This window comes from Prinia subflava, chromosome 1 (genome assembly GCF_021018805.1).
Source record: "Prinia subflava isolate CZ2003 ecotype Zambia chromosome 1, Cam_Psub_1.2, whole genome shotgun sequence".
In the NCBI taxonomy this organism is placed as follows: Eukaryota; Metazoa; Chordata; class Aves; order Passeriformes; family Cisticolidae; genus Prinia; species Prinia subflava.
In genome coordinates this window covers 47,708,309-47,735,348 of record NC_086247.1, presented here as the reverse complement: position 1 = coordinate 47,735,348, position 27,040 = coordinate 47,708,309, and the positions used below count along the sequence as shown (strand labels likewise).

Below are 27,040 nucleotides of genomic sequence, written 5' to 3'. Positions count from 1 at the left end.
TGGCATCGTTTGCTATTGAATTATAAATCCAACGTGAGCAGCAATAACTGATGCATAAACCCAACCTTTTCCTAAAGCAATCGAAAAGTGCGGATTATTTCTACGCCCTCTTTGGTCGTGGAGGCTCAGGCGAAATGGATAAACACCGGCAGTGATTACACGAACGAAATGGAAATTGCGGTATTCCCCCGACGAATGTATATATTTATACCTCTAGCTGCAAATAGAGGGCTGTGTCCGCGAAGCCATTAACACCGAGGGTAAGAAAAGCAAAAGGGCAGGAAGGCGTCGCCTCCCCGGAGGTGAATCAGCCCCGTCCCTTATCTTGGGGCCGATGGGGATGGGTCCCGCCCGGCCGGGACCTGCCTCCGCGACCCCCTCCGACACCTCCATCTAGCAAAAGGAGGGAGAAGCCCCTGTCTACGGGGATGGCAGGCAGCGCCACGGGGGTACACGCGTGTGGGCTGGCCATGGGCCCCCACACGTCTCGTTAGAAACCTCTCCCCATCTCCTCGGTCTCCATCCTACCTCCCGTGGCATGCCTGCTCATACCTTCCCGAGGCAGGAGCCATCCGCTTGCTTTTGATAGCAGCTAGGAGCAGGGCTATTAATAGGCTATCTAATTACCCCGAGCTGCTAACTCTGAAATCTCTCTTTCTGTGATGTGGTTGTTTTGATTTGATTTTCCAATCTAGTAGCTCTTGCATGCATAGAACTGGTCAGACTCGCTCTGGAAGATACTATTTTAACGTTTAAAAATCTACTTCAATTCCAAGCAGGAACAAAGTCCCCAAACTTTGACATTTCACAGGAAAGCAGCAAGTTAAAACATTCTTAGCTGGGATGGAGTGAGTCGGTTTGCTTAGATAAGATTACGAATGTCGTTGTTTGGGGGTTCATTATGATTATTATTCTCACGTGTTCTCAGATATTTCGTTCAGGCAGGTAAATGGCGAGGAAAGCGGTGTCTAAAGGGAAGGCGAGAAGCTGCCACAGTGCCAAGAGAAACCGAGCGGCCCCGCCGGAGCTCGGCGTGGACACGCACGAAACGGAGCTAATCCCGTAAAAAGATTCCTCGAGAATGTATTCATCTGGATCTGTAGAAAATATTTCACTGGAAGATTGTGAGCTGTTCTCGTGGTTTATTTTATTTTATTTCCTGGACAGAGCAGTAAGGAGACAGCTACGTGGGGGGGTTCCCAGCAGGTTTCGATGCATGCATAAAGCGATATTTCCTCCACGGTGCGCGGCAGTGGCGACAACCGATCCAGGGAATAGCGGGTGATGGTTTTTGCTAGGCTGGGTTTTGTTGGTGTTTTGTTCAGTTTAGTTTTTGTTGGAGTTCTTTTGGGAGGGGTGGGTTTAAGTGAGAAAGAATTAACTCTCTGTGCTGCGGGCATGGGGGCGGAGGCAGGATAGCTAATTGCAGATCGGATTTGATATTGCCTAACATCCGTGATAGGGAACGGGGGGAGGATGAGGAGCTGCCCGGCTCTAAAGCGCTGGGGAGGAGTGAGGCTCCGCCGTGCCCGGCGTCCCGCCGTCCCCGGCTCTCTCCCACAACGACCTTTCGCAGCAAGAAACTTGCCCCCGGGTTTTCCTGCCAAATCCAGCAGAAGAGAGCCCTGAAAGCCTTCCCCAGCACCCGCACAGGAACGGACAGCGATCGCCACGGCTCCGGCCCGGGAGGCGCGGCGGGAAGGGCTCTGGGCTCCCCCCGGGCCGCGGGCGGCGGCGGCTCCCAGCCCCCGCCCTGCTCCCCTCGACGGGACGGTGGGAGCCAGGGTGGGGGCCTTTCCTTCTGGCCTTGTCTCGAAACGGGTTCTTTCATTAGCTGTGAAAGCCGATTCGCACAGAGTCGAGGTACTTGATTTATCTGCAGCTGAGCGCAGAAAGGGGTACTGCAATTAAAAATAATACACAATATTCATCAACGCAAGCAGTGAGTGGAACACAGACTCACAGCTTTGTAGCAAGGGCATTGAGGTGTCCTTTGATAAAACGATCAGAATTAGGCCATTTTAGACACCGATTCTCCAAACCTTTAAAACTGCCGAGGAATTAGAAAAGTAATCCTTAACTCATTTTCGAAGTCGCTGTGTATGTGCTGTGAAGAGACAAAACGTGTATGCCCCTGTTGGACAGAAGCAGCTAAATCGTGTTTTTTAGGGTACTAAGTGTGTTGCGGCTGCCTCCCGGTCACCCCGAGAACTGGAGGGCATCGCCTTCGTCCTGCGCGCCCCACCGGGGCTCGGCGTGCGGGTACCGCGGGGCGCCGGCCCCGGGAGTCGGGTTACGCGGCAACAGGAGCCTCCTCCGCGCGTTTTGTTGATTTTATTTATATATTTATTTTTAAGGCTGAAATCATTAACCAGAGACCTCAGAGACTGGAGGGAGGGCAAATAAAAAGAAGCTGCGGATCATTATTAAAAAAAAAAAAAAAAAAAAAAAAAAAGACCACAAAAAAAAAATCATCCCACCAAAAAACCCCCCACAGGAACAACAACAACAAAAAAACCCACGCAACTAAAAACCCCAACCACACAGAAACCACACACTTGGGCACCTATTGCACAAATGTCCGTGCGGTTCTCTGCTGCCCGATGCTCGTTTGAGCCTCAGGTGTTGAAAGATACCGTGGAAATCACCCAAAAGCCCGCGGCAGCAGGTCACCAGTGGCTGGGAGGCCGCTGATTGCAGCGGGAATATCCTCTCCTCCCGCCCCGCTCCCCGCGGCCGGGCACAGCTTCAGCCTGGGGGGAGCCCAGCGGCCGGGAGGGAGCGGGCAAGGTTCCGAGAGCCGGGTCAGGGTGTCCTGCTCCACGGGGCCCGGAGCCCGCTGACTGCGACCAGCGAGGACGGCTGGAGCTGAAGCCCGGCCTCTGAGCACCGGGCAGCCCATGGTTAGGAGTTTCGGGGAAAGAAAAAATAATGCCTCCTCATCATTGAGAGTTTGGCGGTCTGTCCTCGCCATGGGACACATCTGATCTATCACAAAAGATACGTTCACCGTGCCCGCCCCTGCCCGTGCTGTGGTGTGTAGAGGCCCTTGCTGCTTTGGGGGTCAGATTGGCTGACCACTATCCTTTGCTCCCCGAGCTGCCCCACCGGGCCCGAGACGGAGGTGATGGGTGATGTCAAAGGCCCCTATCCCTCTGAAGTCCATCCCTTCCCCGGCGGATGCGGATTGTTCCGCCGGCTCCGGCCGCCGTTCCTGCCGCGGGGGCTTGAGCCCTGCGCGGCCGGCGGCGGGAAGCGCGGAGCTGAGCAGCTCCCCGCGGGCTGAGCGCTCCCGGGAGCCGTCGGTGCCCCGATCGATATGTCCGCTTCAATGTCACAGCCTCTGGGCAATGGAAACAGTCCGTATCGTGGGGTGGCCTTGATAAAAGTATATTTTAAGTAGCGTGAATAAGCGAAGGGGAGAAGAGAGGGGGAGAGGTGCCGGCACGTCGCCCGTCATAACCGCTGCGCTTATCAGCCCGGCCTAAACTCCCCAGCAGTTTCTAAAGTACATTAAGTTACATAAACACGTCTCGGAAAAGAATACAGTCCAGCCTGCGATAGCCACCAAAGTGACCCCTCGTACCGCCTCGCACACGAACCCGCCGGGCCCCGCGTTGGGGCCCGACCCGGCGGGCGGTGCCCGCGGCTCCCCGGGGCTGCCCGGGCCGAGGGGCAGCGAGGGTGCAGCCGGACAGAGCCTTCCCCTCCTCCCTAGTGCAGCCCCGGTAAGGGATCACGATTGCGGAGACCCGAGAGTGGGGGAAGGAGCAACAGCCCTGCGCTTGCACACGGTATACCCTCAACCCTTTTTTGGGAGGTTGAAGTGCCCGCAAGGGAATTTGCCTTAATTGGATACGAAACTTTATTTTTTTTCCCCAATCTGCCTCCTTCCCTCTTTGGCCACAATGACCAGGAGCGATGGTCACCTCGCTGGCACCTCCTCCCCGGCGGTGTCTTCCCGCAACCGAGCACCCCCCTGCCCTCAAAAATGTCCCTGCACACGCACGCCCGGCTACCTAACCCAGGCGTGGTGGGGGAGATTCCTGGGAGCCTCCCGGAGCCCCGGGGTGAAAGTTACGTCAGCAGAGCGCGATTTGGGAAAGGAATGACGTAAGGAAGGGTTGAGAGTCTATGATTCGAGCGGTTCGACAGCAAACCCCAAACGAAAAGGAGGGGAGAGGAAAGGGGTGACTGGGAATGGTTTCCCACGCTGGTCCTAGTTTAAGCCGTGTTTTCTTATCGTATTTATCGGAGGAAATAAAATGAAGCTTGTAGCCCGGCTATAACGTAAACAGGCTAATCGGCAGGGAAAAAACCCAAGGCGCCTGAGTGTAAATCACGGGTCACTTTGGAGCCAGGGAAGGAGGCGCCTGCCAGGCCAACGCGGCCGCTCTTCCCAGCCATCCTCACCTTTCGGGCAGGCACCCTCCGGGCCCGGGCGGGACCCACCGCCCACCATGGTTTACATGAGCACCGGCAAACCCCTCCCAGGGAGCAAAGCCCGCCGCTTGAAAAAAACAAAAACAAACTAACCAGACCCTCACGGTATTTCTCGCTTTATATCCAGTTTTATACGTGTTTGAAATACCCCCGTGTTAAACAGCAGAAGGGGCATCCAAAAGACTGAAAGGAAATGCGGGGTTTAAAGCTCGCCGCTTTTCAGCACACAAATTTGTAGTGGCAGCACCCAAGCTGCGGAGAAGCGGCGTGGGCATCGACTCCCGCGGCTTCCACTGCTCTTGTCTCACATTTGCAGGTAAAAGCCACGGTAAAAGTGTTTTACGTTTCAAGTTAGGATCGCAAGACTAGCCGGGCAGAAAACAAATCACTTGCCCTCGCTTGTAAAATCTTATTTTCTATTTAATATTGCACTCACTAAAATACACCTAAAACCAAAAAGGAAAAAAGTCCCTTCAGCCTGGCAGGATGACCGATATTATTTAACGATATTAGTTAGAGACAACTGACAAGAAAGACGTATCACCTTTAATTATACAATTTAATAAAGAAACAGTTTCTCGGGAAAGTGGTTGTTTTCCGATCGAGCCCCTGCCACGCTATACCACGAAAATTAACGCGCACAACAAACTTCCAAGTCACAATCAGCTCACCCACGCCGGCAGAGCGGATCGCTACAGCCAGTGTTTTACCGAGCCCTCGGCACTGCAAATTCTTCACCTCCCGTTCACCTCGCCTGGAAAGACCGAAAGAAAAGCCGTGCCTACCCCAGGAGCGACAGCAGCGCACATCAGCAGGTTTGGGCTCGGTTTCTGTCGGGAGGGCTCATGCCTGCCGGCTGCCGAGAGCCCGGCTCTCCTCTAGTCCAGCCCTTTGCCGCAGATGACTTTCTGTACAAACTGATGATGACAGATATCCAGCTGATAACCTCTGGTGAACGAAGTTATTTTAATTTCCAGTCACTTTCCTGCTAAGTACCATATCAGTTTGTACACAGCTGAGATAAGAGGGTTGAGGAGCGGGGGGGTAATAAGAAAGAAACGGAGGAAAAATGCCTACCGCCAGCTGTTGGGATGGACATCCCACAGCTTGATTTGGCTTCACCTGACGGTTGGGGCAACTCAAGGAGGAGCCACATTTTTTTTTTTATCTCGGATAGCTCGAATTCTGACGAGCAAAAACTAAGGAGATTTGAGTGAGGGTTACATTCGCCTGGCTGCTTAGGGCGAAAGCCAGGCACACATCCCACCCCCAGCTGCTGCCAGGGGACATTCGCCGACATGCCAGTAGGCACGGAGGAAAAAAAAAACCCCAACCTTACAGAAGCTGAATATTCACCATAAAAAAAAAAATTACGGGTGAAGGAGGGAAGAGTGTGTATTTTTTCTGGGTTAAAAGAAATTGAAAAAAAAAAAAAAACTAAGTAAAAAGACTGGGATATCTGGCAGAGCCAGCCCTCTCTGCTCGTTCCTGCTCCCCGGGCAGGGGTCCGTCGCCCCTTAGCTGCGGGGGCCCCGAGGTGCCCCCCCGCCCCCGGAGCTGCGGCGGCCCGGCTGGCCCCGGGACTGGCACCCCTGCGGAGCCCCGTGTTTGTTTAGGGCTGGCCGAGCCCAATCAGGGCCGGCTGCCTGCAGTTTTCCGGCAGGGCTGCGAGAGGCGCCTCCTCTCTCCTTTTTATACATGAGCCGCCGGCCGCCGCCGCCGGAGTCGCCGCCGCCGCTCGCCCCCGCCGCACTGGATTTACCGCCCGCCGCGGCCCCGCGTCCCGGCCCCATGCGGGGCACCGGCATCAGGTTTGGCCCCTCTCTTTCCTTGCCTCGCCGCGGTTTCGCTGGTTCTTTCTCAGCCTTCTGCCGCTGCCTCTCTGCCCTCGGGCGCTCCGAGGGGAGCGCGGCGCGGCGGCGGCTGCCCCTGGCTGGGGGAGCCCGAGGGAGGCTGTGCGGGCAAACATCCGATGCTAGTGCCTGGAGCGCTTATCTGCCGGAGCCTTATCTCCCAGTTATCTCGCAGGAGGGAAAGACGTATTTGGTGCCTATCTGCGAGGGGGCTCTGTGTGTGTGTGTGTGTCCTGTATTCTTGTGCCTGTGGTTATCTGGAGAGCCCCGAGGTGGGCTGAGAACGGAGAGCCTCGCCTGCTCTTGCTGTCACTTCTCTGTGTCCCCTTTCGCTTTCTGCCCCTTCTCGAAGGGGCTGGGCACCGGGCTCTCTGTGCCTGTCTGTCCGGCCTTCCTCACGCTGGCAGTTCCGAGCTGACAGCGCTCGGCCCGGGACGGTGTCACCCCTGCGAGATGTGCTGGGGCTCGGGGCAGGCCCCCCGCCAGAGCCGCGGGCTGGAGCGGCGGGCACATCCCGCCCGCCCTCGGCCCGTGTCCCGCCGCCGCCGCGCACACTCCGGGCCCGGCGCATCTCCCGTCTCCCGGGTGCCTTTCCCTCCTCCTCCTCCTCCTTTCTGTGACCTTGGGCTGCAAATAGGCAAACAAGCGAGGCGATGCGCGGAAGAGCTAACATCGCTCTCCGGCGAAGTAACCTTAAAGGGATCGCCTTACTAATTGTTTTCTCGGTGGAACAGAGTCAAATGACTCATTCATTGAAATAATCATAACAACGACAGCAGCCAAGGAAAGGCAGAGACAGGGAAAAATGCCCCCTCGCCCCCCTCTGGCCCCACGCCCTAACGCCCACCTTTGCCCCGGCGTGCTTCATGTTCAAATCCGCAGCCCGGGATGCGAAAGGAGCGGGGAGCGGCCCTCCCGCGGAGAGCGGGGCCGAAGCCCCTGGCCCCGCGGGACTGGCGTCTCCCGGCCCGTCTTGACCTGGGCCGCCTGATCCCATTCCGCCGGGGCGAGGGACAACAGCGCCGAGGCGACATGACTGATTAAGCGCTCAGAGGGGCCAGATAAGCCCTGATGAATCTCATTACGGGAGGGAGACGGGCTGTCCTGTTTGCAAACTTTGTTATTATTATTTCTCTCTCCCCCACTTCCCTGCTCTTTTGTGTCCTCCTTCCCCGCCCTGCCCTGCGGATCCCCCCCTCCACTCCTCCTCCTCCTCCCCTCCTCGCCCTTCCCCATCCACACCCAGCGGCTAGAAGGGGACCTGGATGGCCGTGGCTGAAGGCGGCTGGTGCGCGGTGAAGCGGTGCGCTGCGGACGCCGGCGGTTCCTCCTGTGCCTTCGCCACCAGGGAGCCGCGCCCGTCTCCTCCTTCGCCCTCCTCCTCCGGCTCCCAGGGTGAACGCGGCTCCTCCAAGACTCCTCGGCCGGAGACCGACGACAGTCACCGGCCGGCCCCGCCGCCCGCCGCCGAGGGCAGGTCGCTGCTCGCCCCCTACGTGCACTTCGGGACCCCGCACCCCTCCGGCCGGCCCGGCTGGGAGGACATCCTGCTCTTCGCGGACTTAGACCAAACCAACAAGCTGATCTGGTCCAGCCGCGGCCCCAAGCTGAGCGCCCTCGGCGCCGAGCAGCCCGAGGAGATGTACCAGACCCTCGCCATCTCGGCCGCCCAGGGCCCCACGCCTTACGACGGATCTCCGGGCGGCTTCATGCACTCCACGCCCAGCTCGCCCGTCTACGTGCCCACCACCCGAGTGGGCTCCATGCTGCCCACGCTGCCGTACCTGCAGGGCAGCGGCGCGGCCCAGCCCAGCCATCCGGGCGGCGGCCACGCCGTCTGGTCCCAGCCGGCCGCGGAAAGCCCCTCGTACAGCAGCGGCGGCGGCTCGCACCCCTCGGGCCGCTTCCCCTACTCCCCAAGCCCGCCGGTGGCCAACGGGGCCTCCCGGGAGCCGGGCGCCTACAGCAACAGCCTGGGCGCCAGGGACCAGTACAGCCCCCTGGCCCGGCCGCTCAATGGCTCCTACCCGGGGCCCTACACGTCCTACGTGGGGCCGCAGCTCGCCCCTGCCTGGCCCACGGCGCCCTTCGAGAACTCCATGCTGCACTGCCTGCAGGGCCGGGCCGCCCCCATCCCCGTCCGGGCCCCCAGCGCAGGTAGGACCCGCGGGCAGGGCAGGGCGGGCAGGGAGGGTCACCGCATGCCGGGGCTGCCCGCCGGAGGGGCGGCGGGGCTGCCGGGGGCCGGGGAGCCGCCGTAGGGCCCCCCCGGAGAGGGGTGCGCTGGCGAGGGGCGGCCCCGGTGTCGGTGGCGGGACGGCGGTCCCGGGACCAGGGCTGTTCCGGAGCGGAGGTAACTCCCGTCATTTGTGTTGAATTAGGGGAAAAATACACCTCCAAAAAAAGCGGCGTTCTTTGGAGTATGGCAATCGGGGTTACCAACCCAAAGACCCCAAAACGAATTGCCCGGTGTAAATTTAATTTGTGATTTCCCAAACTATTCCTGCTTTCTCTAAATGCAGTCATTTGGACACGAAACGGTGACAAATTCACTGCAAATTAATCTTTCTTGTATCGTAGAGGAAAATTTCAGGGGCTCGCTTAACCCATTTCGGATTGTTTCAACTACAAAACACTTTGCTGCTTCGTTAAAAAAGAAAAGCAGTGAAGCAAACCCTCGTATATGAATGAGGAAACCTAATTTGTAAACTGTTGCTGAAATACAGCACCTCCTGATGGGGTTTTGTTTTCATTTCCGAGGTGTCCCATCCTTACTTTTTGTTTTAGTTAAGGAATTTCTCGGTGTCATTAAGCCAAATGTAGAAGTGGAGTTTGAGCTGCCATGATTTAGTCAGAGGTAGAAAGATTAACAATTGTTGCGATCTCGTCAGCTTTAGAATAAATCTATGTATACATAAATAGAGGTGTATTGAGAGGTGTGTGTAGCTATGTATATATATTTATATATATGTTATGCACGCATATATAATGTATATATACATATTTATGTAAATATGTGTATGTACACAGGTTTGATCATCATTCACTTTAAGCACAAACTCCCCACCAGGTGCATATATTTTATAGCCATCGTGATTTTCTCTTTCAGTGCAGTTTCAGTTGCAGAAAATTACCCCATGGATTTTCGTCTTTTTGTAGGGTTTTACACACAACGCTCTTCCAGTCTCTCCATGATACCCTGTAGATTTAAGTATTTTAAGGCTTCCACTTGGTGTTTAATATCATGACAGAGGGGAGAAAATCAGTTGTAGCAGTGCTAGCAGAAGCCACATCTCAGGTTAACACGAAAAAAGTTTTTGTGTGAAACTAGGTGATGGAGAGAAAAAATCAGTTGTGTTTTTTCTCTGCTGCTTTTTTATTAATTTTATAAAATTATTAGATTTTTTTTTATTTTGTCAGGAGAGACGTGGGGCTGGAAAATATCACGGCAGGGAGAGGAGAGGGGCGAGTAAGAGGGAGCAGAGACGTGAAGGAGCCGGCTGGAGGAGGTTGAGGCAGGAGTGTCAAGACAGGCGAGGAGCACAGCAGCTTCCCCTGCTCCAGCGGGTCTCTCCTGCCCTTGTGCCTCCCTCCCACCAGTGCTGGGGGTCGGAGGGCAGGGGATTAGGGACCCATGAGGAAAATGAGGGTGCGCCAGGGCAGCCGCAGAGCGGTGTAATGCGGGGCGAAGCAGCCCGGAGCTCCTGGACCAGGCGAGTTTTCTGCTCCTGAGAGACAGAACGCGGTAGCAAAGCAAAAGCAACGCGTTGTCCCGTTTCAAAATCGTAGGAAAATTGTAGCCGAAATACACATTTTTAGGGCTATATATTAGACAGTTTGATCACGCTTTCTTAACGTTACTCGTAGAGATGTTAAAACAATATCTAATATTAGTTTTCCTTGGGGATAAGTGTATTACTCACTCTCTAAGGGGGAAAAATACATGAAAATGCCTCAATTTGAATTGAGAAATATTGTTGTGGTAGAATTTCTTTCTGCAGGCACGAAGGCAATGCTATAAAATAAATAGCTCAGACAAATTACTGTTAAAGTTCCAGAGTCCTTGACGCTCTAAGCATTTTTCTGGTAACAGTCTTCAATAGTGTTTTCAGTGCAAAGATTAACAAATCTTAGCCATGTGCTAAGAGCTAGGAGCTGACAACGTAAGCTGAACTGTGCTCTCTGGACTGCCGTGTGCCCGTTCCTCTTTAGCGCCTAATAATTCGCAAACGAAGGGAGGAGAGAAACGTATTCGGATGGGTGTGGGCCAAAAGGCCGCATTTTGTCAGCTCAATGCCCGCCGTGTCACCGCAGCCCAGTCTCCAAATCTGCTCGATCTTTACGAGCTCTCCTTCGCTTTACAGTGAAATGTAAGAGAAGAACCCAATGATGAATTTAGGCAGGTAGAGGAGGGAAAAAAAAAAAAATCAATGACGAAGCTCTGAGTCTGAAATATACATTCCGAGACTCGATTCGAAAGCTGCTATAAAAATCCAGACATCTCCTCTTATTATTTCTACACGACGTGGCACGGTCTATGTAAAATAAGTATTTATTTCCCGCTCCCTGAAATATGGAGAGGTGGATCAGAACAAGAATTCGCATGGGTGAAATTACTAGCTTTTATAGGTTCTTTATATTTTTTTTCCGCCATGCATTTAACCCTTTTTTTTTTTTTCCCCTCAGTGCTCAGTAACTATGAAAGCAGAAGGCACAATAGCGCTTATTTTTCCATTTCCTCTATTTCCTACAAACCAGCTCTAATTTGACCAAATAGCCGAGGCGAAGCGGCAGCTGCCCGTCGCTGCCTTGGCACACCACAGTCCCGAACGCCGCCTCTAAACTCGAAGCTTTGCTAGTTGCGAGGCATTTTAAATAAGAATCGGGGTAGAAAAGTTCTTGCCAAGCTTCGACCCTGGGGAATATTGGGCAAAACGACAGCTCCTTATATCCAGCTTCCCGGGTGGCTCTGGAAGTGGCTATCCTGACAGCCACCTCACACCCCACTCTGCTCCCCTCTAAAGGCGAGTGCACCTCCCTTTCCGTCCTGTGGACACCCCGGCGGGGGTTTCTCCCCTCGAGCGGACCCCAGCCGGATTTCCCAAGGCTCAAATCCCGGCGGGAGCGCTCGGCGGGCCGGGGCTGAGTCCTCTGGCTGGCCGGTGTCCGGGGCGCCCCGGCTCTCTCCGGCTGCGAGCACAACCCCGGTGCCAGGTCTGGCACATTTAAATAAATAGTGGGGGGGAGGGGGGGGGAACCCAAAAGAAAAAATAAAAAAAAGAAAGAAAGAAAAAACCCGGGATTTTATTAAAAAAGAAAAGAAAAAAATCACCGCATGGTAGCCGTCAGGGCCGAGGAATTGTTTTTCCGAGGGCCGATTGCTCTCCCGCCCGCGGCCCGGGTTTCGGCGGGGCCGGGGCCGCGCTGGGGGGCTCCGCGGCCGCCTGCAGCCGTGCCCAGCGCCTCTCCCCTCTGCTCCTGCCCCCAGAGCTGCTGGAGGACCTGTCCGAGAGCCGCGAGTGCGTCAACTGCGGCTCCATCCAGACCCCGCTGTGGAGGAGGGACGGCACCGGAAACTACCTGTGCAACGCCTGTGGGCTCTACACCAAAATGAACGGCCTCAGCCGGCCCCTCATCAAGCCCCAGAAGAGAGTGGTGAGTCCGGAGGGAGGGGAGGAGGGGGGCGAGAGCAGCTTTGACCAAGGAACCCCAGTCAGCTCTTGCCAGGAGAGAAATTTGGGGAAGCACGGGGGAGAGCAATCCATGAATCAGCCTGGTGACCCCTTGGCTGCAAAACCGAAGTGGGGCTCCCGACCAGGTTTGCAGGCCACACTGGTCACAACGAAGGGTGACGGGCTGGCAGCCTTTTGGGAACCCCTTCGGACCCACTTCCAGGCTCTGAGGTGGCAAAATCTCTCCCTGCCCCCTTGTGAGCTGCATACCAGGCATGGGCCAGCCTGGATTTTTGAGCTATGAACCCCATCTGTGAGGGGGATTCAGTGGCTTGGAAGAAATTTGTGCTGGTGATGTTGGACATTTCCAACAGAAAAAAACCCAACACAAAACAAAACAAAAACGAATCAAGGTTGGAAAATGTTTGTTCAGAGGGCTAGGAATTTCTCCAGACCTGCTTTGTTTGCTGAGAGCTCGATCCTTGGGAATGTAAGCAAGTTTTGTATATAATTCAAAGAAAACCAATTGTTTAAACAATGATAATAGCTTTTGTTTTGTTTTACTCATAAGAAATGAGCGGCAATTTTTCTAAAAATATACTCCTAAAACTAGGGGGGGAAATAAATAGTACAAACCAGAACCCCTGTTTATAACTCAGGCTGGCACTGAATAGGCAAGGAGAAAATTTAACAAGTGGGAACTGCACATTATGTTTAGCAAATCTGGGTGGAGGTCAGCGGACAGAAAGAATATGCTCTCCAGTAATGGCTGTTACCGAGCGAGCCACAATAAATCACACCACAATAATCCAAGCTGATGTTTGGACCCTTGTGTATGGAGACAGCGTATCAAACCCATCAGCCTTTCAAGCCCCTTTCAATCATGCCAGCTGCTTTGCTCCGTGCCTGTTTTCCTTGGGCTAAAACACCTACTGTTCTATATTTCACAACCTTTTAAATTTAGTGCCCTTATGGGACCGAGGGGAAACAAGACCCGAACACACGGTGATCAGAGCAGACAGCAAGCGCTCGGGAACCAACCCACCTCTGCTTAAAGACCTTTCTTTAAGCCAAAGAGTTCATTTAACCTTAAGCCAGAGGCTGATTGCTGCTAGGTGCCTGTTTTTTTAGCTAGCCGTCCGGTAAATTTCATGACACAAGGCGTTATCTCATTAGTGGGGACAGATGCAGCAAGGGGCCAGATCTGCCAATTGCCTCAAGCGTCAGAGCCCGACTTGCTGTGCCACCCTGGCCCAAGGCAGATTTTAAGGAGCTGACACCCAGTTCTAGCGTTTCTGTGTCTTTTTTTTTTTTTTTTTTTTTTTTTTTTTTTTTTTTTTTTGAGGGAGGGGTAGGGGTGAGAAGACTAAAGCAGAGTCAAACTGCAGCCCGATTTCAGTCCGACACCTCAGCGAAATAACTCTGAAATAGCTCTGTGTAACAATCCCTACCGAGTACCCTGGCCATAACTATAAATCAACCATGACTGTGTGTTCATACAGTTGGAAATATGTAGGTGAGAAGGGAAAATGTTTTGAAAACGCTAAACATGTTTAGATTGCCCCAAAGTTTCTGATAAAATTCCTGCATTAGAAAAGTTGTTTCAGCTTCAAAACATGCCAAAACTCCATGTCTGTTTAGATATGGGAATGAGAAAAAGCTATTGAAATAAAATGTAGAAAGGTTTAGACGAGGCTGCATAGGAAAGATTTAACGGAGTGAAACAGCTGACAGCATTTCACTTGCAGAGAAAGATAATAAAGCATATGTGTTATGACCAGCTTTCTTTTAGTCAATGTGATCACTTAAAACACATATTGAATCGCGGGCACAATTTGAGTGCTGTCTGTGTACATATTTAATAACTATGTCAGAATTTCTGTTTTCATGATACTTGGATTTTTAAGATTAAAAGATGTATCTGTGTACTTCAGCCTATATAACACTTGGCTGGGTGGTTTGCTTTTTTTTTTCTGCGCAGTTAATAATGGATTACTGATTCAAGATTACAAAATTTGTATTTAATCTGGAGCTCTTTCCGAGCTGTGGTGTAAAATGATGGTTTACTGCTAAAGACACTGAAACAGACAATATTCAAGAAACTCAGTTATTACTCGGAATATTCTTCATTCTCAAAACATTTTTATTGGTTTCCCCAGTGGCAGGCAGCCCTGTGGTATCAAAGGTGACCCAGTTACGTCTAACAACCCAGCAGTAAATGATTCAAGAGGAAGGGCATTGTACCCTTAAGTTAGTAATTTCAGTTATGGGCACTTTATAGTCAGAATAAGATTAATGCAATCCTCTAAAACTGACTTCTCCATGTAAACTTGTTCAGCTGCCAGACACAGAGCTAGGCACAGATTTTTTTTGTAATTTTTTGACAATGCGATACTTTGAAAAGGACTAGATTTATGATGTAGCTGGAATTCTTTGCTTGTGATGAACGTAAAAGAGATCAGTTGTTACAGGGACTTTTATAACCCATTCACCTTCATTTCACATGTTTATGAGGACTGCCTTCACTTATGATATACAGCCTGTGGCCATAAAGCTCTGGGTTATACGGTTATTTCTGGTACAGAGTTGCTTCATCTTGGCTCCAAACTCCACGGAAGAGTGTCATAAACGGCTTGTTTGCAGTGGGAACCTTGTTGTCACCCACTAGCTTTTCTACTGGCCAAGGGAGGCTCTGCTCTGTACAACACGCTCCCAAGGCATGCTGGTTTTTGTATGAAGATAGAATGGGTGATGATAAAAAAGATCTTTTAATGAAAATAGTGCAGTTGTATGTGCAGGTGATTGAAGTGGCTGATTTTTCCAATGAGTCAGGAGTATCCGTGGAAGGATCAGAGTTGCCTCCTCACCCACCATACAGGGAGAGGGCATTGAACTGTCTGGAGAGGTGGTACAGGAGTGATGTGCCTTCTCCTCAGCTCCATGGAGCTGTAGTGGAGGTATTTCCTAGCTGTCCTGCTGGAAAAAGAACCATGTGCCTGGTGGTCTGAACAGACTTCTCCTGGTCTCCAGCTCTCAAATGAGAATTTTGCCTCTGCTGTGACTGCCCAGGGTTGAAAGACATTCTGTACTTCCCCACACCATCTTTCCACTCTGATATGAGGATAATTCTCTTCTAATTCTGGGCTATTGCTGACAGATACTATTAAAAAAAGCTCCTGCCATCCCTGCAATGTGTTAAAGGACTTTTTACGAACCATAAGGACACAAATCCTTCTCTCCTGCCCACCTGCTCATCCCCGTGTTTGCCTGTGCTTGCCTGCAGCCCTCGTCGCGGCGGATGGGCTTGTCCTGTGCCAACTGCCACACCACGACCACCACGCTGTGGCGCAGGAACGCCGAGGGTGAGCCCGTCTGCAACGCCTGTGGCCTCTACATGAAGCTCCACGGGGTGAGTGGCTGCTGCACCAAGGCACATCCCCTGCCAGCTCTGATGCTGCTTTGGGGAGGGTGTGGTCCTCAAAAAAACAACGAGCGAAATGCACAGAACATGGAAAAAATGTGTGACATTAGAAAATGGTTGTTCCTCTTCAGCTTGTTGTGCTTTTGACTAGTTATGTGTTTGCCACTGTAGCTCTCTCAACAGAGTTGTATAAAGAAACCACCTCTGGATGAGCAGCAGTGGTGTTTTTGCAACTGGGATTTAAACCAGATCTTTAGTGGGGAAAAAAATCCCTAGACCTTTAATGAGACAATTTTTCATGGACAGACATAACTATGCCAGCAAAACTTTGAGTGTGATTCAAGTGATAACTATGCCAGAAAAACTTTAAATGCAATTTCAGCTTTTGTTGGGCAGTAATAGAGTAAAAAAACCCCTCTGTCCTGAATGTGATGGAGCGTGTTTTGGGTGAGACTCCTGTGGGTTGTGTTACAGTCAAGCATAAGTGTTTGAAGAGCAAGGGCATTAGGAATGATTGCAAATGTGGTCTAGCCTTCAATAAAATGTTAATTATGTCACAGGTTTAGCTGTTATAACTGCAGAAAACACATGAATTGTCCTTCCTCAAACTGGTGTTAAAATATATTTTAAGCCAGTGTTTTTGTAGCATGATTATCATTGTGATGAACACAAGGATGATTTTGAGCACATTTAAATATAAATTTATCCCTATAAATATAAATTCAGATACCATAAATGTATAAATCTAGATACCATATGGGCAGAGCTGCTTATAGGAACAAATACTAAGTGAATTCTTCTACTCTAAAGCTTCTGCCCTAAGACAGAAGCTCGTGATGATCCGGTTTGATTCCTCGTGACGATCTGGTTTGCATCGTTGGTCTACAGGATGAGGATGATTTTTTTTTCTCATATACATTCTTTCTTTCGAGAATCAGGCACTGGAGATAATTCCTAACTGACTGGAATAATAAATCAAAGATCAGATATATCCCATCCAATTTAATTTCTTATGGCTTATTGCCAAATGATGCTGGTTTTCCCTAATTCTATGCTGTGGTTGATTGAGGGGTTGAAAAAACTATCAAGTTTGCATAGAGAAAAAGAGTTCTCCTACTGTCTTAATTCAGCTACAACTCCCCTTGAATCAAACTATTGTTTTTCCCAAATGAAATGGAAACGTTATTTAGAATTAGTAATGTGACAGAAAAAATGACTCACTATACAGATATTTGCAATATCACATCTGGTCTTGTAGTGTGTTTTGATTTTTGATATTAGAGTACATATACAACTCTGATTGGTGTGAAAATTTAATTTTTTCAGGTTCCTCGGCCTCTTGCTATGAAAAAAGAAGGAATTCAGACAAGGAAGCGAAAACCTAAGAATATAAATAAATCAAAAGCATGCTCTGGTAAATATAAAATATAAGAAAGTGTAGCTGCAATAATTTGCAGTTATTTCAGTTTTTTGTTGTTTTTATTTTTTTCTTCTCTCCCTGGAAAATATTTCTTTTTAATACCAATTCCCAATTTTTTCAGGTAACAGTACTACTGCAGTTCCTATGACTCCGACATCCACGTCTTCTACCAGCTCAGACGACTGTAGCAAAACTGCTTCTCCCAGCACACAGACTGCAGCCTCCGGGGTGAGTGTCTGCATCTGCGAGCAGGCTGATCACTGGGCAATGTTATCACAGCTTTTATCTTATCTAGCAGAACAATAATCTAAACAAACTTTCCAGTTTTGTTAGCTGATACTAGAACAAGATTTTCAGAGGATATTACATATAGCTGTAAACAGAACGACAAGCTGAAGTCCTTTGCAAACCTTCTTGATTAAGATCTATATAATTTTTATGATTGTTAACCGCAGACATTTTGTTCTTAAATATTCAAGTTCTTTCATTTCAAAGGTTTTCTTTTGGACAGAAGACAATAAAACATGCCCAACAGATCCTTCCTTCCAAGAAACAATTTTAAATATATATATATATATTTATATATATACATACACACACATACATACATATATATATATGTATATAAGCACACACATTTTTATGCATTATCCCAGCAGGTAAAACCCAGAAAAACATTATCCTGCTCCACAAAGTAGATCATAAAGGCTCTTGTTTTAAACTAAAATATGCAACTAAACCTTGATCTAAACCCAGCTCGAAACCAGGCTGGAGCACCCTGCTACTTGCAGTGCATGGGGGTTCAGCCCTCTGCCCACAGAGGGTTTTTCAGGGGCCAGATGCTCAGCAGAGGAGTGCTGATCATCCTGTTCTTTAGTTTTGATCCTTATTTTACATCATGTACTCCAACCATCTCAAACTTCCTTTCTTCACTCAGCATGTGTGATAAATACTACGCTAAAGTTGTGAAGCTTAATGTAGATTAATTTCTGACCCCTTGGCTGTACCTATCCATATCCACACTCACTTCTCAGCCTTCTGTATCACTTAATCTGCCACATCATCTCTTTGGCTTTCTCTAAATGTGGCTTTCTTTAGTCCTTTAATAATGAAAAGAAGACATGGTTTTATAATAGCTATTTTTCAGTGTGTTCTTGGTGTTCCCAACATCCAAATTCCTTTCAGTAGTTTAATTTCTGATGTACAAAGTTTCATTGTACAAGAGGAGGAAAAACCCATTTTTTAGCAAATGCGATTGTTTGTGGACTGACAGGGCCACCCAATTTCAGAGGCACTGGGTTTTGGATTTGGATCCTGTGAGACAAGGATGTTACTAAAAGGGCTTGTCTTTCACATGAGAAAACCCTGTCAATACAGTAAAATAAACAGGTCACATCAAAAAAATAGAAACGCTGACTGAAAAGTGAACCATTGAAGTTTCAGACTTCCCCAGTGAACCACTATGCACTGTTTTAGGCTCTCCCTTACACTTGCAAAGGAAAAAAAGTAGCCAGATTTTCCTTATGTTTTCCTTGCATTACCTTAAGCAGTGCTTGTAATCCTGAGCAATTTCTGTAACGGGTGGAAGTGGAAGCACAGTCCCAGCAGAGACCGAGGCAGCACAGCCGTGTGCTGCTCGGGCAAGGAGAGGCCATACAGACGAGATCTCCTTTCCACTGTGCTGCTGCCTTCTTGGCTGGCTAAAACCTGGCTTCCTTTCTGCAGTATTTCTCCCTAAAAGAGCACACCAAACATGTTATTAATAATCTTTATGTTATAATTTTAGAAGTACCGCTTTTAATATGGTTTGCCAGATGGAGTTGTGTGGGTACCAGGGCAGAGTGGTGTAGGGGCATTGGTTATGGGCTAAAAGACTCCTTGAGAGCTGTTACTAACTAAGAGCAACTCCCAGGAGAGGACCCTGAGGCTGCTCTCAGTTCCATGATGGCATCCTCAGTGATAGGACTTCAGTTCTCCCTGATTCTTCCATAGTAGATCAGACTGGGAGAGGACACCTGCACAACAGCTGGGAAAATCTGTCCCCTTATATCCAGCAGGCAGCATGGTTACATCTGCACATCCTTTTCCCCACGATGATTTGATCAGATGTGCCTTACATATGCAAAGCCCTTGCAAATACCCCCTCATGAAAAATTTCAATGAAAGGAAGTGATGGAGAGGGGCTGTGACCTGCGCTGAAGAGAAGAAGTTGCAACAGCAACCAGACGTGTGGGCATCCCTCTGACTCCATCCCAAATCATGTGAAGGGCTACTGATCTCCCACCCCTGTGCCCCAGTCCCAGATGTATGTAAATAAAAAGAGGATTTGCAGGGGAGCAGTTGTCAAGATATGTCATGGGCACGGTCACATCCTTCCTTCAGGCTCCTGGCTTTGTCCAAGCATCTGTAATTCAAAGGGATGAAGACTCAGGAGACTGGAAGTTTAAAGTAGAAAGTGGTGGTGGTTAAGACTGGCTCCCGTTGTCCCAGACATAATTTAGGAACATGATCACTAGCTGCAAAGGATGCAAAATAATTTCCAAAGGGTCTGAATCCTATGGAAGGGACTGAGCACTCATAAAGCCTGTTTAAGCTGCTATGAGCGAAGGAGTGTCAGCATTTCAGAGCAAGGCATCCTGTAACGTCATCATATGCTGAAGCAAAAATGCTCTACTAGACTTCTCTTTTCCTTGATTATTTTTCTTTTTCCTTTTGAGTTGATCCATTGATAGATCAAAGGTTATTAATTATTTCTAGAATAGGCATTAGCTTTGCACAAGGAGAATAATCTTCTCCAGCTCATGTCAAGAGGGAAAATAAATGCCTCAGATGGGTGAATTTAGGCTTTATAATCTTTGGTCACTTTAGCAAGACAGATGTTGACTCCTGACAGTGGTGCTGGTGATGTTGCCGAAAAACGGGCACCTGCTTGAGCAGCAAACCTGGCTTGTTCCCCGTGTGTTACACTATGGGCATGGCAACTTGTTTTTGTTTTCCTCTGATTTTGCTTCTTTAGCCTTTATTCTGTGAAGAGGGGGAAAATGCCAAATTGACATTAGGCAGAGAAATCTGATGACGTTTTAGAAACTGCTGTGTGAAATTCACAGCAATATTGTTGCTAAATGAAACAGAGAAAACAAATTCCTCTACTGGTACAAAAGCAATTTATTATGCCTTTTGTGGGAGGCTGCCAAAAAAGTTTCCAGTTATGTAGAAATCTAATGGAAATGAAATTCAGCAGAATTCATTTGTGTCAGTAACATTCACTTTTTGCCCTACCTTTCTTTATCTCTTGAAAGTAAAATAAAGAAGGGAGGGCAGAAAAAGAGGAGGGCAGCAATTACTCTTGGCAATGTCTTTGAGACTATCCATTTCATGAAGTGAATCTTACATGATGCCAATTCTGAGACAAATTAGCAAGAACCTTAAATGTTGATTTTACGCTCTAGCTGAAGTTTAAACATTTAAGAGATACGATTAATGAATTGCTGTGGGGGCAAAGTTGATTTCAAACATCCCAAAATGTAAAAGTGTTTGGATCAGAGATATTTCGTTGTCCCATTGTAAAGGGGCTATTTGCCAAATTCACATCTGGATCTAGGATTTAGGCCTATTTCTGTTTTCCTAAGCAATATAAGTACTGGGTGTCCTGTGTTACTAATATGGAAAGGGTCCAGGTGCATGATATATGAAGTTGCCTTATGTCCCCATAAAAAGAAGATTTGAAGGTTTCAGACAGCCTGCATCTGCATCTATACCTGCTCTCCCTTTGATGCTGCTGAAACTGTACAGGGAAAAGCTCCACCAAATAAATTGCTAAATGAAGGACATGGTCTGCAGTGCAAATCCATCCGTTTCCATGCAGGGGCTCCAACAAGTGTGATAACCAGAAGGACTTTATTCCCTTATTAGGATAAAGGCAGTATGAAACCTGCTGTAAAATCTGCTTTTTATGGCAGGACATGGAGGCTCCTTGAGGCACAACTTATGTCAGAAAAAGCTCAGCAGCACCAGGGGAACCCTTCTTTCAGAAGACTCTCCGGTGGCCTTTGGCTCCAGTTTGGAGTTTTCTCAGAAGGGCCATAATCTCACACAGAAAAATTTAGGAGGTAAAACTAGTGCTCACTCCCCTTGGAGGTTTAGCTTGAGAAGTGGTTCAGGACTGGCTCTTCAGTTTTTTAGGGTGGGAAATGAGAGAACTGACTGTAATGGCATCAGCATGTGGTGAGCTTGCAGGAAAATGCAGCTTTAACTGTCTCCCAAATGCTGGACAAATGGGGCTGGGTTAGGTGAATGGCTTCTCCTGCATTTGCTTGCTTTTTTTTCTGTCAGAAGATTGGTGAGCTGGTTAGAGGTGGTGTTGTTTGCTCCTGTTTAGGCAGTAAATTGGTAGGACATTCATGCTGGCTATGGGGAAATCAGCCTCCACAGAATATATCCTAGAGTCTGGATGAACTGGAGATTTAACCTCTTAAAACAATATGCTAACCACCTGGGTATTAGGAAGTTGCATGTCCAGGGGTCCTTCAGGTTATCTGATGATGATATTCCAGTTGTATGGAATCATTTTGTAGGCGTTGGGACAGAGTTTCCATGAGAAAGGCTCACCAGCATGGTTGGTAGGACTTTCACCTGGAAAATGGGAACACGGTGCCTCAGTCCTAGTACGAGTAAATATTTATCTAAACCAGATGGAATAAGATCAGCAGGAGGCATGAGGAAAGTGGCAACCTAAAATACCAAAGAGAGCATCAGACAGGGCAGTATGCTGGGAGATCTGATACTCTAGACTCGAGTTTAAGTCTTTCTTGGTCTCCTACCTCTTCTGCATCAGTCCTCACTCCTGGACAAAATGGGATGCTGCTTTCTTCTCCCCACTTAGTTTCATACGCTAAATCTTTTTCTTTTACTTTGAATCATTTTCTTTGCTCTGTGTATATGTATCCAAAAGAGAGTATTTCATTTTTATACCAAACAGAAGGAAGCAATCCAGTTTTTTTATTTCAGTGGGGAAAAGCAAAGAAGAAGTATTTTTGCTTCTATCCCAAAATTCTACATGCATATGGACGCATACCTTTTGCTTGGTTTTGTTTTATTGCCAAAGTAATAAAGCCAGTTACTCACACAGCTCTTGACAGCAGTGGGTCATCAGTTTTCCAAGCCATGCTGGAAGTTGCCTCCCTTAGGAAATTAATGAAGTATTAACCACAGATTTATGTTGCTATAATACAAAGGAGAGATTAGAAGACATGTAAACTTACACGTCTGCAGTATAAACAAAAGGATCAATTGGACTAGCAAGAAATGACAACTTTGTGTAGTAAGAGGGTTGTTACATCAGTAAAAAAACCCATCATTTTGCAGTGCCAAGACTTGCTTTTCAGATTTCAGGGAGTGAGACAGTGTTGGGAAAATGTGCTCTTTCTGGGGATGGAAGTTGTTGCAGGAAGGCTGAGGCTGGAAAATTAAGGGCTCCACCAGTTTGCCACAACACTTCATGTGTGAAAGAATTCTTTGCAATTGTATTTTAACTGACTGTAGATATCATTTATGTGTTGCAAAAGTTAGGCTGAGGAGGAAGAGAGTCTCAGCTGAGACTCAGCTTATTGCTGACTTATTGTAATGTCCAAAATTCATGGAGCATTTTGAACATGTTAAGTGGATAGAGCAAAGGTCTATCTGATAGACCAAAGGTCTGATCAAGGCCCTCTGCCACCCCCTCCAGCTGTCCTTGCCCAGTGCATTTCCCTCTTGGCTGCGGAGGTGTGGGGGAAGGCCAGAGGGGAAAGTGTCCATTCCCTCTCCCTGCTCTCTGTGGTGGGCAGACAGTGCAGGAAGGAGTGGGTGGAAGAAAGCAGGAGTCTTTCAGCCAGAGCTGCTGCTGCTGTTGCCTGAGTGCTGGCCAGTGCAGCCTGAGCAGCCTGGTTTTGATCTGGAGCAGCTTTAGTGGGGGTACATTCCCCTCTAAGGTGCTGGTGGCAGGTTTGGGTACAATCTAGTTTTCTCTGTAGCTCTGGCAGAGGTCTTCCTCTGTACATGGCAGGCAGGTCCTCTACAGAAAGGCCACCTCTGATGCAGACAGCCTGCCTGGGGGCTAACTCATGACCAGCTCCTCCTGGTTTGGGTAAAAAGAACCTTTGCAGATACAAACACAACCTCCCTGTTTGTTTGGGAGGCAGGCTCTTCGCAGTGGGCTTCATTCATTTTTACTTCTGGAAGTTGACCTTCAGTTGATTATCTATGCTATTATCAGATTTCACTAATTAAAATAAAGGCATTACCTTTTTATATATAGATAGATACTTTTTTATAGATAGAGCCAGTAGCTGTGACTTAGAGCTCACTGACTTCATCAGCATTGTTCAGCTTATTTATTTCAGCTGATAAAAGTCCTCTCATAACTAAGTGTAACTTCTGTCATCTTTCATCCCTTAAAGCTGGAAAAGTAAGAGCAAAGGTAGGAAGGCTCAGGAGTGGAACTGTGATTCCATCATGTCCTTTTCATGAGCTAAAGTTTGTTTTCCATGTCTCACTTTGGGAGCTGCCCAAGCTGCCTGGATTTGTCATGACATTACCGGGGTGGGGTTTCCAGGCCTGGCAGTCCTGCCCGTCCTGGCTCAACAGAGCCGGAATCCAGCCTTGGACAGGCAGGGATGGGCAGTCTTCAAACAGGACGTGCCTCCATGTGCTCCCTTCTGGGGTGCCAGAGGGAGGGGCACCTGATAACCTCATATGGAAACTGTGGGTCCCTGCACCCCACCTTTGTAGGGCTGAATCAGGAAAAGGTGAATTACACTTTCCAAGCCCGGAAAAAACAGGTACTGATAAGATATTTGCCTACCAGAACAGCAGTGGCAAATATGGGCAAATGGGAACCTTTCAAAGCAGCTCCTAGTATTTTTAGCTCAGGTTGAGCAAACACTGCTCAACAGTAATTCAAACCCTTCTTATGCTGTGGGCAGACTGAAGCTGTTAAAAATTATGTCTTTTGTGCTGACAGAAATCTGTTTGACATGTTAGAAATAAAAGGAAGGCTTTGAAATCTAGGCTGATGCAAGACCAGGACTGCACAGGTTAGCATGGAACCTGCCTCACTGAATTCTCCATGCACAGTCACAGGGAAAGAGGATACAGAGATTCATTGTCACTGATTGGCAACTGTATGTTCACGGGACTGATAAAACTTATTTCTTAGGTTTAGACCTGTTTCAGCTGGTTTGGGGGGACAGATAGGTCTTTTTTTCCTTCCTTCTCTGCATTTCTGGGCAGTGACTAGTGGAGCGGGATCACAGTTGATGACTGGGTGGAAGAAGAGTGGCGGTCAATCATTTTAATAAAAGATTAAGAAAATATTCAAGCCCAGGTTATTTCAGAAAAAAATTACTGCTAGCAGTGAGTATATCTTTCAGAAGGTGAGGTTTTCCCTGGGTTAAGCATGGCAACAAGAGCCCTGCATCACACCATTTGGAAATTACCTTTGAGTAAATGAAGCCTCGCTTTTCCTGTGTCAGGACTGCTAGCTTGGCACAGCTCCAGGGCAGCCAAGAGCTCTACTCTTGTAAAATGATTAAATATGTATACTTTGTACTTAAACAGCGGACAGGAAGCTTCTGCAGTCACAGTTTAGGATAGCCTTTTTCTTTCTTTCTTTTTTTTTTTTAAGGAATTTCATCCAAAGACCATCCATTAACAAGTAAATTAAGGTTTTAAAGTTGACATACCCAAGAGTTAATTTTGCATGAAGTCAGCTCTTAAACATTTCCTTTATCAGGTGAAAATGTTACCCCTTCTCTGTCTGGCACTGTGAATTTTTCCTCTTTAGCGGATCTGCTCAGCCTCATGGAAAAAATGATTGTTCCTTTGTCTTTTTAACTCCATTTCTCTGTTAAAATAAATGGACTGGTTCCACTGGGGTTCAGAGGTTCATCTCTGTGCCTACCAGGGCTCCCCTGCATGTTGTCTTGTGCAGGCAGCAGAACAAAAATGCTCCAAAGGCACAGTGCTTCTCCACTGGAGATTAAAATAGTGGCAAGTGGCACTCCTTTAGTGGCAAGTCCTACAGTGATAAAGTGGTTTTGGCTGGTGTTTTGAAGGATCAGGAACAATTTTAAGCATTTCAAGGGCTGAAGAGCCCAAAGAAAACTGCTTTCCAGGATGTGCTCTGTATCTGCTCCTGGAGAATTGGGATGTATCAGGCTTCTCCCATGGGGAGGAAAAGCTAGAGCTGACACCACTCTCATAATCACGTTTTTGGTGTTGGCACCTGTGTCTCTTCAGTAGGGGGCAGTGGGACACATGCACATTTCCTTCTTTATCATGAGCTGATTTCCAAGTTTTCTGCACATCACATGGTTTCGTTTCCACCTCTTCAAACACAGACATCACTCCCAGCAGCAGGGCTGGGCAACTGGGCTCATGCTGAGACTTTTTTTTGTTTCAGGATTTCAAGGCACAGGGGCAAGCAGAGGGCAAACCCCATTTTTGAACAGAAATCCTGTGATGATGGCCGTGCTTCAGGCCCGCTGTGCTGTCACTCACACCCCAGAGTGTGCTAAGCTCACCTGCTCAGTGAATGTCTCTGTGCTCTCCCCTCCCTGCAGGCGAGCTCGTCGGTGATGTCTGGCCCCGGAGAGAGCACCAGTCCCGAAAGCAGCAGCCTGAAGTACTCAGGTCAAGACGGGCTGTACACGGGAGTCAGCCTGACCTCCACGGCCGAAGTGACAGCGTCCGTGAGACAGGACCCCTGGTGTGCCCTGGCTCTGGCGTGACCCGCTGTGAGGGAAGCTGGATCCTGGCAGCCCCCAGACGCCCGCGCGTGGCTTCCTCCGCGGAGCGGCCGCAGCGGCAGCGAGAGTGCCGGCAAAGACCATTCCTCTGAAACAGTTTTTGAGCCTTGGTGGCAGAGGTGTTTTTCTACTTCCGAAAGAGGCTTCGTCGAAGCGTCCAGTTCTCATCTATGCAAGAAAAATGTAGGGAAAGCAAATGACCACCGGGGATAGCTAATGCAGCCTTACACTCTCAAAAACATCCTTCAAACCGCCCCTCCCCCCCTCCCCCCTCCAAAAAAAAAAAAAGGAAAAGAAAAATAACAACAAAAAAGAAGAGATAAACTCACACCTATTGATAGATTCCAGAAATACACCCTCAACTTACCCAGCAGTGCTCTCTTTCTGATTGTATAGTTGTTTTCATTCTCTCATCACCTTCTCTCCTAAGAATTTGGTGGAAGTTGTCAGTGTCGGTGAGGGAGTAGCAAAGACTTGAATTATCAGAGATAGTGAGATACTTTTTAATGAGTGTCAGAAGTGCTTACAGCTTGAGTTGACGCAGACTTCTCGCACCGAACATTTGATGTCGTCAGACAGACCCTGTCAGACTTCTTCTGTGCTCTCCATCTTCAGCATGCCTTGCTCTGCTCTTCAGAGCCCAGCTATGTCCCTGGAAGAAATCACAACGTTTGGTACAAGTCCCACAAGGTCCAGCTGGTGAAGGAGATTTTGGGATTGGTGTTTTTTGGTTTAAAATATTTACTCACTTTTCAAGACTGCGATATAACTTTTAAAGTACACTGTGACTGAGATCTATGAAAGTCCATATTTCCTGGCTGAACTGTATAGAGTCAGTCAAAATTTGTAAACAGGGTAGCAATCAGATATTTTTCTTCCATATATACAATAATTTTTTAAAGAAGTGCAATTTGCGTTGCAGCAATCAGTGTTAAATCATTTGCATAAGATTTAACAACGGTTTTTATACGAATGAATGAATGTAAACATTTTAACTTAATGGTACGTAAGTAATTTAAAAGAAAAACTTAACTAGGCATCCTTAGGCTTTTTAGCGCAACAAAAATGCATCCACTTTCTGTATTTCCAGCTGTTAAAGCAAGAGTTTCAAAGAACAAGTCTTCTCTCAGGAAAACTGCCCTAGCCATCTGCTCCGAAGTGTTGTACAAAAATGCAAGTGCATCCCCAAGGGGGTTTTTTGCCATTGAATAAGTGTGTGGTAGAAAGAAACAAATTGCAATGAAACTTTACTACCTAACTGATACATATGTAAATACTACAGAAGATATCTAAGCATCTTGAAAATGTAGGATGCAATCTGTATAGTGTGACTGACGCATAGTTAGGTTGGTTTTCATTGGTTTTTAAGTGGGATGTCATTTGGAAAGTTGTTTCATCAGAGCTTTACAAATAAAAGGGTATAATTTTAGGATTTTTTTTCCGTA

The 27,040-nt window shown here is 48.3% G+C and overlaps 2 protein-coding genes across 2 annotated transcripts; one reads left to right on the top strand and one right to left on the bottom strand.

The window, feature by feature from the left end:
- LOC134549699 (spidroin-2-like) lies at nt 1–7,536 on the bottom strand. Its single transcript, XM_063395561.1, has 2 exons — nt 7,144–7,536; nt 1–1,901 (listed from the first exon to the last, which is right to left on the bottom strand). The coding sequence occupies exons 1-2, from the start codon at nt 7,291–7,293 to the stop codon at nt 1,143–1,145; spliced, it is 909 nt and encodes a 302-aa protein (XP_063251631.1). The 5' UTR covers nt 7,294–7,536; the 3' UTR covers nt 1–1,142.
- GATA6 (GATA binding protein 6) lies at nt 4,895–27,040 on the top strand. Its single transcript, XM_063395550.1, has 7 exons — nt 4,895–6,254; nt 7,543–8,453; nt 11,785–11,951; nt 15,252–15,377; nt 16,716–16,803; nt 16,931–17,037; nt 25,410–27,040. The coding sequence occupies exons 2-7, from the start codon at nt 7,562–7,564 to the stop codon at nt 25,575–25,577; spliced, it is 1,548 nt and encodes a 515-aa protein (XP_063251620.1). The 5' UTR covers nt 4,895–6,254; nt 7,543–7,561; the 3' UTR covers nt 25,578–27,040.